We start from the raw sequence: 13353 nt of genomic DNA, 5'->3' as shown, positions 1-13353 counted from the left end.
ACAGTCTGCACTGTGTTCTCCATAACAGACAAGTTGTGGTCTTCTATTAATTTAACATTACAGTACATGGATGGGTAATTCAGAATGAGAAACTTGGGGAAAACACTGTTACATATTTTTAATAAAAGTTTCACCAAACACAAACAGGACATTTAACTGTGGAAACAAATGTATTACACAGTATATAGTAAATGTGCAGGAACATGCTAAGACAAAAGGATGTTGTTTTCACAAATAAATAAAAGATTGATGTGAAGTCAATTAAAATTCTACCATTGTCAAACATATTGAGAATTATAGCTGTTATCCATGTTATCCATTCTCATTTATAAAATTCCAACCACAGTACATTCGTGCTATGGACAGCTTCATTTCATCATGGCGAAAACATGCCTTTTTCCAGAGTTACACATCAATTATAATAAGCAAAGTGACAATGTTTCAAACTTGAGTTAGACATGATGTTTGAAAAACACGGTGGATAATTCTAAATGTGTCGACATTTTGGTTGAGTTTGCAAAACTGTTTTGCTGAAATATTGCTGAATCCTGAGTTGAAACGAATGCCAAATGCACGAAAGTGAAAAGATGATTAAGATGTCAAAATTGTGGCAAGATGTATGGTACTTATCATATATTTTATAGTACATGATCAAGATTTGCTAAAACGTGGAACTAAAAGGACATGGTTAGAATCTGAAGTGGTTGCTTATGTTTTCAGTGTTCCAAATCATTTAAAACTCCTCAAATACAAAAAAAAAGTTTGGGTTTGCATGCAATAATGATCTGAACAACATTCAGTTTGGATTAAAAATTATCAAGTAATATTTGTACCACAGATGCACCATGCAAATATTATCTCTGACAAGACAGAATCAAACTTGTGATGTTTAACCTCATTACCTTACTGAAACTCTCACTATCAACATTCCAAAGGTCAACATTGACCATAAATCTAACTGTCCCAAACTGTGGGGCTGCAGGAAGGAGACATCCAAAATGGCTGGGAATTCTGTGTGAATAATGTACCTCCCAAATTTCCAAAGCCTGTCCACAAGGCATAAGTCAGGATGTGACTGAATAATCTTCACTTACCCAGATGAGTGAAGCTCCAATACTCGAGTAGCTTAGCAATATTGAAAACAAAGCTGCCTCCTCTACCAATGTTTATCCACCAACTTCAACATCCAGTTCCTCCATTATTGTCGCAGAGTAGCAGTAGCATGTAATATCTATAGGATGGACTGCAACAACTCATCGAGGCTCTACCACTAAAAAGAAAAGAGCAGGAGATACATACAAATGCCAACACCTGAAAGTTCCCCACCAAACTACATACCATCCTTACCTAGAATTGTGCCACTGTTTCTTCACAGTTGCCAAGTCAGCATCCTAGCGTTCCCTCCTAAGTATGTAGGTCTCATGCAACCCAGGTTACTGCTCACCACCAACATTTTCAATTACAATTAGTGACTGAGAATATATATTGTCATTGCTAATAAAATTATAAATGAATCAAAACAACACCTGTTCACACCACACATCCACCTCACTGTTATTCATACTAGCTTTTCTACCTGAGCTTTCACAATTCATTAAAGTCCTTATGACTCCCTGACTACACTTTTTGATAGAATAAACCCAATGATATAGTTTGTTACTTTCCGAGTGTCACTGCCCCATGAAGCAGAGCTATTGTTCCCATCCCACAGCTTTAACCACATGTTTATCTCACAATCTGCTTATCACACCGATTTACTTCAGTAATTATCGTCAGATTACAACTCATGTGGTTCTGTACTTTAGTTTAGTTTCTGGTTCTCTCCAAACAGGACCGAGTCTTCCTTGGGTTCTGAACTCCAATACAGGTCAACATCCTTTGAATCAATTTCAGATGTCCTACATCCTGTCTCCTGGTATACAACATACCAAATCCCTACAAATAACCCACTTCATTTCCCCTCTCCACACTCCTCATTTTTCTTTTCAAAAGCTTCCTGCTCCAATGTGAAGGTCCATAGCCTGGTTGTCATTCCAACAATCTTTATTCCCATTCTCATATGTGGCAAGCAACATGTAGCTGACAAATTGCATCAGTTCCTATTGGGTTCAACTTACTCTCTATGCTATTGGTCAAACCAAGCCTATTCTGAACCTACACCTCTCCAAGATGTGACTGTGTTCCAGAATATCCATAAATACTCCTTTACGTATTGAAGTATCTCAAACTCAGTTTAATTCTAAACCAGGCACGTCTCATGCAAATGTGTTTGTTTTGGACAGACTTGAAACCAAACATTTCTACAAACTTCACAGGGCGTGTTCTGACAGATCTTAAACTGGATACTTTATACCTACAATTTAAATTTTGTCATGAATATGTGCTATATGGAAAATGAATCTGTAATTTCACCTGCTGCTCATATATATGTTAAACCATTTTTAAAAATAAAACTTTTTTGAGGACTATGTTCCTCTTTATCTCTGTCTTAAAAGGATTAATCCTTAATCTGAGATTTTACCTGAGGTCGTAGTCCCTTTGCCCAAATACTGTGACAAATCCCCTAATAACAGTGGAATCATCTGTGTTTCAATCATTTTCTCATTCTTCTAAACTCCAGTGAGTACACGCCTAACCAACTCAACCTCACCTTCATCCACAAAATCAAAAAGTAAACCTTCTCTGGACTGCCTGCAACGCCAGTATATTTCTCTTCAAATAAGGGGACCAAAGCTGTTCACAGTGTTCCAGATGTGGTCTAACTAGTGACTTATGTAGATTCAGCAAGACCTCCCTACATTTATACTCCATTCCCATTGAAATAAAATTCAGCAGTCTATCTACCTTCCCTATTGTTATCTTCTTGTGATTTGTGCATGAGGACCCCCAAAACTCTCAGCTTTCTGCAGTTTTTCCCAATTTAAATAGTATTCAGCTTTTCTATTCTTCCGGAAAAAGTGTATCACATGGGTTTCCTTCGGATGCTCCGATTTCCTCCCACAATCCAAAGATGTGCAGGTCGGGTGAATTGGCCATGCTAAATTGTCCATAGTGTTAGGTGCATTAGTCAGAGAGGGGTGGGTTACTCTTCGGAGAGTCGGTGTGGACTTGTTGGGCCACACTGTAGGGAATCTAATCAAACCTCACATTTTGCCATGTTATATTCCACTGCCAAGTTTTTCACCCTCTCACTCAACTGGTCTACATCACTGCAGGCTTTTTATGTCAACTTCACTACTTGCCTTTCCAGCCATTTTTGACTCATCTGTAAACTCACATTAATAAATTATTAATAAATAATTGTAGCACCAACATTGATCCCTATGGTACTTCACTAGTTACAGGTTCTCATCCCGAAAATACCCCTTTTTCCCAACTCTTTCTTCTATCAGTCAGCAAATCCTCTATTCCATGCTAATATATTACCTCTAACACGTGGGCTCTTATCTTATTAAGTAACTGTATGTGTAGAACTTTATTGAATGTCTTTTTGAAGCAGATATTTATATCTACTAGTTTGAATTATTTATCCAGTGAAAGCAGTGGGGAAGACAGTCAAATATGTCAGAAAGTCAGAAAGGGCGTTAACAAGTTATCGGATTGGTGACATGCCACATTCAATGTGGAGAAGTGAGAGGCAATTTATTTGGTACAAGGAACTTGAAGAGACAGGGGTTCTTGTGGTGCAGTGATACAATCCCTACGTGCACACAAAGAGGCCCAGGATCAAGTCCCACCTTCTCCAGAGGTGTGCAATAACATCTGCGAATAGGTTGATTTGAAAATGAAGGGCATTATTCCAAAGGATACGCACAAGTAGAGAGCAGAACTGGGTTTTTTTGTGCATAAATCATTAAAGGCGACAAAACTGTAGAGCAAGTAGTTAACAAAGCATACAGTATGCTTCGTTAGTAAGGGCATAGAATACAAGAGCAGGAAAGTTATGGTGAACTTCTATAAAAATATCATTGGACCTCAGTTTGAGCACTGTGTAGAGTTCTGGGCAACCCACTTCAGGAATGATGCGAACACACTGGAGAGAGTACAAAAGAGGTTTACGCAAGTGGTTCCATGAATGAGACATGTCATTTATGAGGAAAGATTAGAAAGGTTAGCATATTTTACTTGGAGAGGAGAAAGTCAAGGAGAATTCTGATTACAATTTTCAAAATCATAAGGGTTCTGGAGAGGATAGATGGGGAAACTGTTCTTGCTTATCAGAGGATTGAGCACCAGAGGCAGGTTTAAAGTATCTTTTAAAAGAAGCAAATACAGGGTGAGAAAAAAACTCCCACATAGCAAGTGGTTCGGACCTTGAAGGCATTGCCTTAGGGTGTGGTAGAGGCCAGTTCAATTGTTGCATCCAAGACAGCATTGGATAGTTATTTAAATGGAAACAGAATTACGGGGAAAGTGCAGGAGATTAACCCCAAGATGCGCTGCTCAGAGTTAGTGCAATTATGATGGGCCAAGTGGCCTCTTTCTACATCATAACAATTTTGTGATTCTGTGAAGTCAGCCACAGTAGCCCCCAGACCAGGCTGAGCCATGCATATGTAACCTGTGTGAGATACACAAAGACAGCCTGAGTCAAAATTAACGCTTTATTAAAAGGCACTAAAGTTCAGTTAGATGTGAAGAAATTCCTGCTATTGATTTACAGCCTCCTGGAAGTTTCACGTAAGGGGATAAAAGTAAATGACAAATTATCCAGTTTTGAAAACAGAAATGCCATACATACAAATACACAAGTGGGCTATATTTCAGAAAAACAGCTTTTATGCTGAAAGAGAGAAGGTACATGGATTTCCATCAGCAGATGCTGAAAGACTCGCTCTCTATTTTTGGTCTTAACATCTCAAAAGCCAACTTCTGTGAAAAGAAATCAGAAAATCATTCATTCACTGAGAACTCTGTGGTCTCAGGTTCAACTATAACAACTTAAAGACTCCCACAAACTTTTTAAATAACATATTGTTCACCTCTTTATCATTCTGGACTCTCTACCCTTTTAAACCATTTTATCTATGTTTGTGCATATGTTTGATGTCACATTTTATGATTTGTTTTCTCTCTGGGTTAGTAAGCAATAAAATTCCTCTCTATTTCACTCAAGAAAACCTTGTAATTGATACCTTAATTTTGATCAGTACTAAATTTTAATTGAAAGGTGATGTAGCTGCATATCAAAAAGTATTAAAAGCTTTTGTTCCAACTGGTTGGGAGAGTTGAGCCAATTCAACCCTATTCCTTGGTCATAATGACATGTAGGAGCAAGTGGTCAGCATAAGGTTGCATCTCTAACTTTAGCTATAAGTTATCTAATAGAAGGAAAAACAATGAATCAAAAACATTACACAATAACAAGCCATTATGAGACAGATAAGGTAAGTGGTGCTGGTACATTGTCTCCTTTGTTGATTGATAGTGCGATGATAAAGTGATTTGTCTCACCAAAATATAAATTTATACACAGAAAATCTCAGAGAGAAACACATAACTGGTACTTTGTTGTCAGTTAGTGCTGCTATAATTGGCAACATCTTCACTGGCTTATACTACATCATGCTTCCAAACAAACAGCATTTGATCCATAATTAACTGTTAATCAAACTGGAAATGAGTTTTTAAATGTAGAAAGGTACTGGGGGACTTACAGGGGGGAAAAGGTAGAGATGCAAACTTATAGAACACACAAGTGCATGAAATATGGTGCAAAATGACTGAATAAGACCAAAGCCAAAATGTTAATTTTCCAACAGCAGGTTGAGATACAGCAATAGAGTCAGCAGAGTGAGATATATTCGGTCTCAACTGCCCTGTAGCAGACTACACCTGTAATACATTTGCTTGCCATGAATACTCATTAACATGTTTGTAAACACATCTTCCCTTCAAGATAAAATCAGCAGTTCACAAGACTTTCATGGCACATTAATTTAAAACTGGAATGCAACAGTCCGCTTAATGCAGTGTATCTGAGGTCACTTCCCCCTGTTGAAGTCTGTGGCTCAAGGGAGGGTAGCAGCAGCATGACAACTTTGGCTTTGCGACCAGCACGTTGTGGAGTCAGGGATATAAAATGACTGGAAAAGGAGTCCCAAAGGAGGACAGAGGATGCCGTGCAATGGGTAGATTAGAGATGTGCAGGAGTAGATGATGTAAGGGGCTTTGCATCCTAGGTGTGGTAAGAATAGTCACCAAGGTAAGAAAATGAGGGACACAAGGGCTAGTGTTAATATTGTCCTCATGTGGTCCTGACTGTTCGAGTTGATCTACAGGGTTTCAATTATCCCAATGGAGAGTGATCTCGGACAACGTTCTTTAGATACATAGATGGGAGAGCCAGCTGAACCTGCATGGTTAGCCATGTCTCACAGAGTGGCAAGCACAACACCAGATAATATGAACATTCAATAAAGAGTGAACATAAAACACTATATTCTCTCTTCAATAATAAAGGACTCCCACTAACACTCCTATAACCAACGATAAGGCATGCCAGAGCATTTAGCTCTCCGGCTAAGTTACTTCCATATTAATGACGATGCAGACATGAATAAAACAAAACTGATGTAATGGAAAGTAATTTTGAAATCTAAATGTGAAAAATCAGCTGTGCATTCTTTGTGCCCTCATGAGTTTTATTTTAATGACAATAGAATTGCTGCATTATTAGTGGTACACAAATCAGCATGGAAAAGCTTTGCCAATTATGCAATCACGCTTATATCCTGTACATGCTGCTAGCACCAATTTTACTGGTTGTGTGGGAACCAGCAAAAAGCAAGAGAGCAGAAGTGCTGTCAACATTACATTCCACCATCAGGAATGGAACACCACCATGAAAATTCCATACACTGTCACCGACACAGTAATAATATTTAAATATTTCAACTTTGAGCTGTTATTTGTCTCTATTTCACATTTTTTACATTAAATGGTCCCAAGTTTCCAAAGTAGAATATCACAAATATACATAATCCTCTTTCTGAGCTCAACAGTCCCAAATATTTATATTGGGCAGTGAAACCACCAAAGGTAGGAGAAAAACAGCTAGTGAATGGTCATTATTACTCTGAAAAAAGGTTCAAAACAATATTCTAAAAGGTGCACACTTCACTTGCAGCCTAATACAACTAAAAGTCTTGATGCTGAAAATTTTGAAAGAAATAGTGGGGTTCTATTTCCATCAGGTTTTATAAAAGCTTGTGTACTGGAGCGTGAAAAAGATTTTAAAAGCTCTGAAGACAGAACAGTTAGTTTTAATTCAACTGTCACTGAACCATAGAAGTTTGTAACAATATGGGGTGAAACTAGCAGAACACAAGTTAATATAGGCCAGTCAGGGTAGATTTCTCAAAGCCATGATGTGCTTAATTGATCCGATACAATTATTTTGAGAAAGAGCTGATGGTACAATGTGTTGAATTTGATCTATGTTCATTTTCATAAGCATTTCAAGAGGTCAATGAGGATAATAATGACGACACGTTTTGACAGATGGTTAGAGAGCAAAAAACAAAAACAGTGCTCCACCAGAGTCTGTACTGGGTGTGCTGCCTTATCGTTTATACAGTGAAATGTGAAATACTGCAGAAATACAATAGTTGGGTGGGCAGGCAGTTGGCAAAGTAATTCTTTGGAAAAGTACATTAGGCATTTTAAAAGAATACAGGAAGGAAATATCATGTAAAATGTTTTAGGGTATCCATGTGAATAGAGAAAGCTTGACACAAGGTTATTAAAGGGAGCCGCATATGTCGGTAAATGGGACATAAAATGTTCATTAATCTTGATTTTTTGGACAGAGGCACAGAACACTAAAGGAAGAAGGTAATGCTGATTTATACAGGCATGGCCATTGTTGGGCACTTCAATATAAGAAGGATACAAATGCTATTAAACAGATACACTGTGCAATCACTAAACTGTTAACAAGAATGAGAGATTTCAGTCATGAAGTGAGAATGAGAGTTCAAGACTTCTTTTTGTGAAAACCTTGAAGGCCAAATGAGAAAATGGCTTCCTCTGCCCAAAGCTATTTTTGAAGTAAAGTTGTGATTTTGTTTTAAAGATAGCTGCTTAAGAACGATTAAAAAAAAAGACAACCAACAGAAGTGTAGAATTAGATGGTGTGTGTATGTAGAAAGCACAGGTGTCGAATGTTTTGTTCATGTGCTGCAGTGACCAACGATTCACTATTTTCAGATAAATTGGGATATTTTGAAAGTGACCTGATAACGTTTATCTGAAGATGTGTTATGCGTAATCATGGACAAAATATGTTTACAGTCAAGGTGAAAATTCACACATTTTCTTCCTATTAATTGCCATTGCTTCCCCAACAATTAGCATTAGCAGTGAGTGATCAGCACCACATAACATTACAAAGAGGTCATGTGGCACAATGGACATCCCTAGTCTGAGACAGAAGCTCGGGTTTCCCTGGGTCTTGGTGGCCGTGGAGGTTGAGCTCATAACAAGGTCAGAAAGTTGAATACATTTTTATAAATCCTTCCAATGCATGCCATTGGTGGACGGTGAGAACAAGAGAATCCCAAAACTCTGAGACCTAGATCCGAGACTGCAATCAGAGAAGATGGACAATTGCATCACCTTCACAATAACCCTGCACACTGCAGCACCCCCTAAGCTTGCAATTCTCAGCACCCTAAAGTACTCCTCGTATGCCCATGACCTTGTAGACAAATTCCAAATGAACACCATCTCCAAGTTTGCTGACGACATCACCATGGTAGAACAGATATCAAACAATGATGAGTCTGAATACAGAGAGGAGATAGAGGGCTTGACGTCATGGCGTAATGATAATACCCTCTCTCTCACTGTCGGCAAAACAAAAGAACTGAAAATTGACTTCAGGAAGAACAGAGGAAAACATTCCCATCTACATCCAAGGAGCAGAGGCTGACAGGACTGAGATCATTGAGACAATAACCGGCAATCTGTCCTGGACTTCCCATGTAGATGCAACAGTCAAGAAGACATAACAATGCCTCTTCTTCCTCAGGCAGCTTAGACACATTCAGCATAAGGACCCTCACCAACTTTTACAGATGCACCATAGAAAGCAAATTGTCCAGGTGAATAGTAGCCTGGTATGGCAACTGCTCTGCCCAGGACCATAAGAAACAACAGAAGGTTGTGTGCACAGCCCAGATCATCACAGAAGCCAGGAAAAAGTGAGAACTGCAGATGCTGGAGATCAGAGTCAAAAAGTGTGACGCTGGAAAAGCGCAAATAAACAAACAGTCAGACAGCATCCGAAGAGCAGAACAGTCAACATTTTGAGCATAAGCTGATGAAGGGTTTATGGTCAAAACGTCGACCCTCCTGATCCTCGGATGCTGCCATCACAGAAGCTAAATTTCCATCCATGGACTCTATTTGCACTTCTTGCTGCCACAGAAAGGCTACCAACATCATCCCTCCCACCCTGGCTCACACACACACACACACACACACCACTCTCTAACTTCAATTAATGCTGATCTTATTAATGTTAATCTTGCTTCGTGCACCTCCTGTGTCGTATAACCTGTCTGCTTCACTCTGTCAAAGCATCCTATGATCTGTATGTCCTTGCTTCTGCCTGTACTGCTCACAAACAAAGCTTTTCATTGTACTTAGGTACACATGACTGCAACAAATCAAATCAACAGCAGTACAGCTATGCTGCCAAAAGAAAATTGGAATTTCTACCACCACTGTATTCAGCTCCAGACTGCAACACACGTTATTACAGCAGCACTGACCCCCAAGTGAAATGTAACTTGCACAGAAGTTCACACTGGGTACTTGTAATGGTGAAAACAAATGAATCTATACTTCCTATTGCATTTCTTATGGTACATTAGCTTCAATAAAATAATTGAAATTATGATACCATTCCGATCAGCAGGGATTGAATTTTGGCAATGCATTCCAAATTGCTACATGCTGTCATGGAAATACTTATCAATTGCTTATGAGTCATCAGTTTAAGTAGTGCTTGAAAACAGGTGAACCTCTGTAAACCTAAGCCTTTACCTTCATTAAGGTATATCATATATAAACAGCAATTAAGATGACAAAATGGGACATCAAAACAACCTCATAATAACCACATCTCTCTTTCACCATCACAAAGCAGACATATATCTATATGGATGGAAGTGGAGAGAATAGGAAAAACCTTTTCCTTTCAAGGTTTTTAGATCATTTAAAATCAGGGATGAACTAGAACTCATTATCTTTTACAATCTATTTGCATAATGCAACAAATAAAAACAGGCAAATCCCAGGCTGTAATTGACTTAAGAACATTGTATGATATGTATGACAACATAAAAGACTTAACCAAATACTAGATAGCTAACAATGTTATGATTTTATAAATATTTATACTGTGTGAATTAGCTGTCAAAACGTGTGGTGCTGGAAAAGCACAGCCAGTCAGGTAGCATTCGAGGAGCAGGACTGTTGACATTCCAAAATTATGCTGAAAACATTGACTCTCCTGCTACTCAGATGCTGCCTGACTGGCTGTGCTTTTCTAGCACCACACTTATTGACTCTGGTCTCCAACATCTGCAGTCCTCACGTTCTCCCTGTGTGAATTAGCTCTCAAGTGACAGCCTGAAATGTTTTCCAACACAGTTTTCCAACAGGCAGGTTAATAGTTTAAAATGTATCCTCCCACTTGTTTTTGTTCATTGCTCAAGATTGTTGTTTTCATTTGCGCACCTTTATAATTATTTTCCCAGTTTCACAACCATTCTCCAGAACCTTTCATAACTTCCTTTTTTACTTGGTGGAGTGTTGAAAGTCGAAGAACCTAACAACAGATCTCTTGAAATTGGCTATATTACCTCTGAATCAAGCAGACCTGTTAACCCATAGGAGTATGATAATGCTGGTCTTAATACAGCAAAAACGTTATCATAAATATTAATCAAATTATGTATTGTTTGATAAGCCTGAGTTCCAGTCACTCCAATAGACTGCAGCATGTTTCTCAATCTACTACTATCTTGTTCATATGAAGCACTATACAATTTAGCACTAAACCATTCAAACACATTTCCTGGAAAGATCAGAACATATGTACCCTGCAACAGTAGTTAAACAGATAATATACCTGTTACGTGTAAGTGACCAAATTGATTTATGACTGTCAACCAACAATTTTTTTTCAAAACTACAATTTCTTCAGATGTAAATCTAAAAGGGACAACACAAAGTAAATTGAATCAGATCAAGTTATCCATAGGCACTCCTGCAACAATTTCACGAAAGATTTCACAGATATAAAGAGGAAAGGGGACGATTTCAGCAGTTATTTATTCCAGCACGGGAACTCAGAACAACCTAAGACAATTGTAATAGTTATTTATCAGCATTCAGGGACTTGGTAAGGTCCTGCTCGCTCTCCAGCCATTGCCCAAGTCAGCTTGAAGATTCCTAATCACCCGTTTGGCAGGGGTCTGCTCATTCCATCCAGCTGCAGAGATCAATAGGTGGGATCTCCTGGTCCGTGCAACTCGGTGCCTATGCTGACGTTTCTTTGCCTTAAGTAAATGTAAATATTGTCTACTTACGGTTGCGCCTCTATACTGCAGTCCAGAGCAACGTAATTGCTGGGAATGTAGCCTTGTTTGTTGTCGTCTCGCCACAGTGACCGAGCCAGCCACCAATTGTCCAGTGACTGGTCGGTAACTTCCAGCATTTCTCCCGCTTCGAAGCTCAGGTCCTCGGGAGTGCGAGCCGAGTAGTCGTACAAAGCGACATAGATCTTGCGCTGCAGCACCGGCTCTGGCGGGGGCGGCCGAGGCAGAGTGGGCTCGCTGGGAGACAGCGACCTGTCTGGATCCTTGAGCTTGACAGGTTTGAAGACACAGGGGCAGATACACCTGAGACATGCACAGTGAGTCCGTATGAAATTCCCCATGTTTGTCCGTTCTCCACTCTGCTATGGATCCTCTCTACTCCGTCTCCGAAAGGGAAGACATTCCTAAAAATAAATCAATGAACAAACTCCCTGAACGACTTGGAACAAGACAGGAATTGAATGGAGACAGACTTTTTTTACATATTGTCTTTGCTGCTTCACAGCGCAACCCTTTCTCGACTTGGAGCTTGAACCAGGAAGTATTTGTTTCGGTAAAAAGTGCCAATGATCTGCACTGAAACTTTGCTACAATATCGACACACCTAACACGTATCAGGCAGCTACGGCCCCGGTGACCGTGAACTTAGTTTATTTCCTGGTCGGGTAGTTCCCCCAGAAAGCGCAGATTAGCGAGGAAAAGATCATTCAAAGCGTTAGTCCGATTAAACCATTCACCCTCTGATTTGGGCGTTTCTTGGTTGTACGTTTCCGCTGAGATTGGAGCTGATTATGGAAAATTCAGGGACCAGGTTTTAAAGGACAGAACATCTGTTCACACACGGGATGTGGTCTGTCCCCGAATGTCTGTCCATTCCCTAGTCTCAAAGTAAAACAGGAGAAAACTAAGACAACTGAGTAAGGTGTCAGTTGCCCATTTAATCCAGCCAGAAAGAGTTGAGACAAAACATTGCCAAACAAACAATGAAAGCTTCAAACACCTGCTGCACATCAGAGTAGTCAGATTTACCTTCGCCTTTCCCTTTGGGTACATTGAAACAGTTCAGACTATTAACCATGATTACGATCTGACGAAATATGTTTGTTTGAAAGGATTCAGGGATTTCGGTAAATCCAAACAGACTCTTGAGCAAAATCGCAACCTGCCTTCTCACGTAGGAAAGCTGATTGGCCGAAATTGCAGCAGAACGTGGTACGACTCAAATCCTGAATTCTGACAGTGGGTTAAACTCCAGAAATTCGCCCCTCCACCTCACCCCACCCCTCCCAAAAGGTATCCGCCTCCTTATAAGAGCAAATATAGACTCCCCACAGTGTGCGAGCAGGCCATTCGGCATACCGACCCTCGGAATTGCATCCTCCCCAGGGACCCATCCCGTCCCTATGACCCTGCATTTCCCATGGCTAATCCACCTCGCCTCCACGTCCCTGGGCACTATGGGCAATTTTAGCATGACCAATCCAGCCAGTCTGTACATCTTCAGACTGTGAGAAGCACTGACATACAAACTTCACAGGAGTCTGGAATCAAACCCAGGTCCCTGATGTTGCGAGGCAACAGTGAGCAACCTAAACATGTTACTTAAAATGGAACTCTTTATCTTAGCTTTTGATCACCTACCCAACATCTCTTTTCGTGGCTCCCTGTCAAATTTTGTTCCTATGAAGCATTTTTGATTTTATTTATATGTTACAGGTTATGTCCAAAGATTCAAACTTCG

The 13353-nt window shown here is 39.7% G+C and overlaps 1 protein-coding gene across 2 annotated transcripts in view; it reads right to left on the bottom strand.

Moving 5' to 3' along the window:
- frk (fyn-related Src family tyrosine kinase) overlaps positions 1-12843 on the bottom strand; it is a 114060-nt gene extending 101217 nt beyond the window's left edge. The window contains exons 1-2 of one of the 2 annotated variants that reach the window (XM_072555673.1): positions 12642-12843; positions 11604-12016 (exon numbers count right to left, since the gene is read on the bottom strand). In XM_072555673.1, coding sequence (XP_072411774.1) covers positions 11604-11953 — 350 coding nt within the window. In that variant the 5' untranslated portion in view covers positions 11954-12016; positions 12642-12843. Of the gene's footprint in view, positions 1-11603; positions 12616-12641 lie in introns of those variants that run through there. The other variant, XM_072555663.1, reaches the window with a different exon arrangement.
- Between the last annotated feature and the right edge of the window lie 510 nt (positions 12844-13353).

The sequence above is a fragment of the Chiloscyllium punctatum genome, chromosome 3 (assembly GCF_047496795.1).
Source record: "Chiloscyllium punctatum isolate Juve2018m chromosome 3, sChiPun1.3, whole genome shotgun sequence".
In the NCBI taxonomy this organism is placed as follows: Eukaryota; Metazoa; Chordata; class Chondrichthyes; order Orectolobiformes; family Hemiscylliidae; genus Chiloscyllium; species Chiloscyllium punctatum.
The sequence above is the reverse complement of the archived record's forward strand: the minus strand, read 5'-3'. Positions and strand labels throughout refer to the sequence as shown.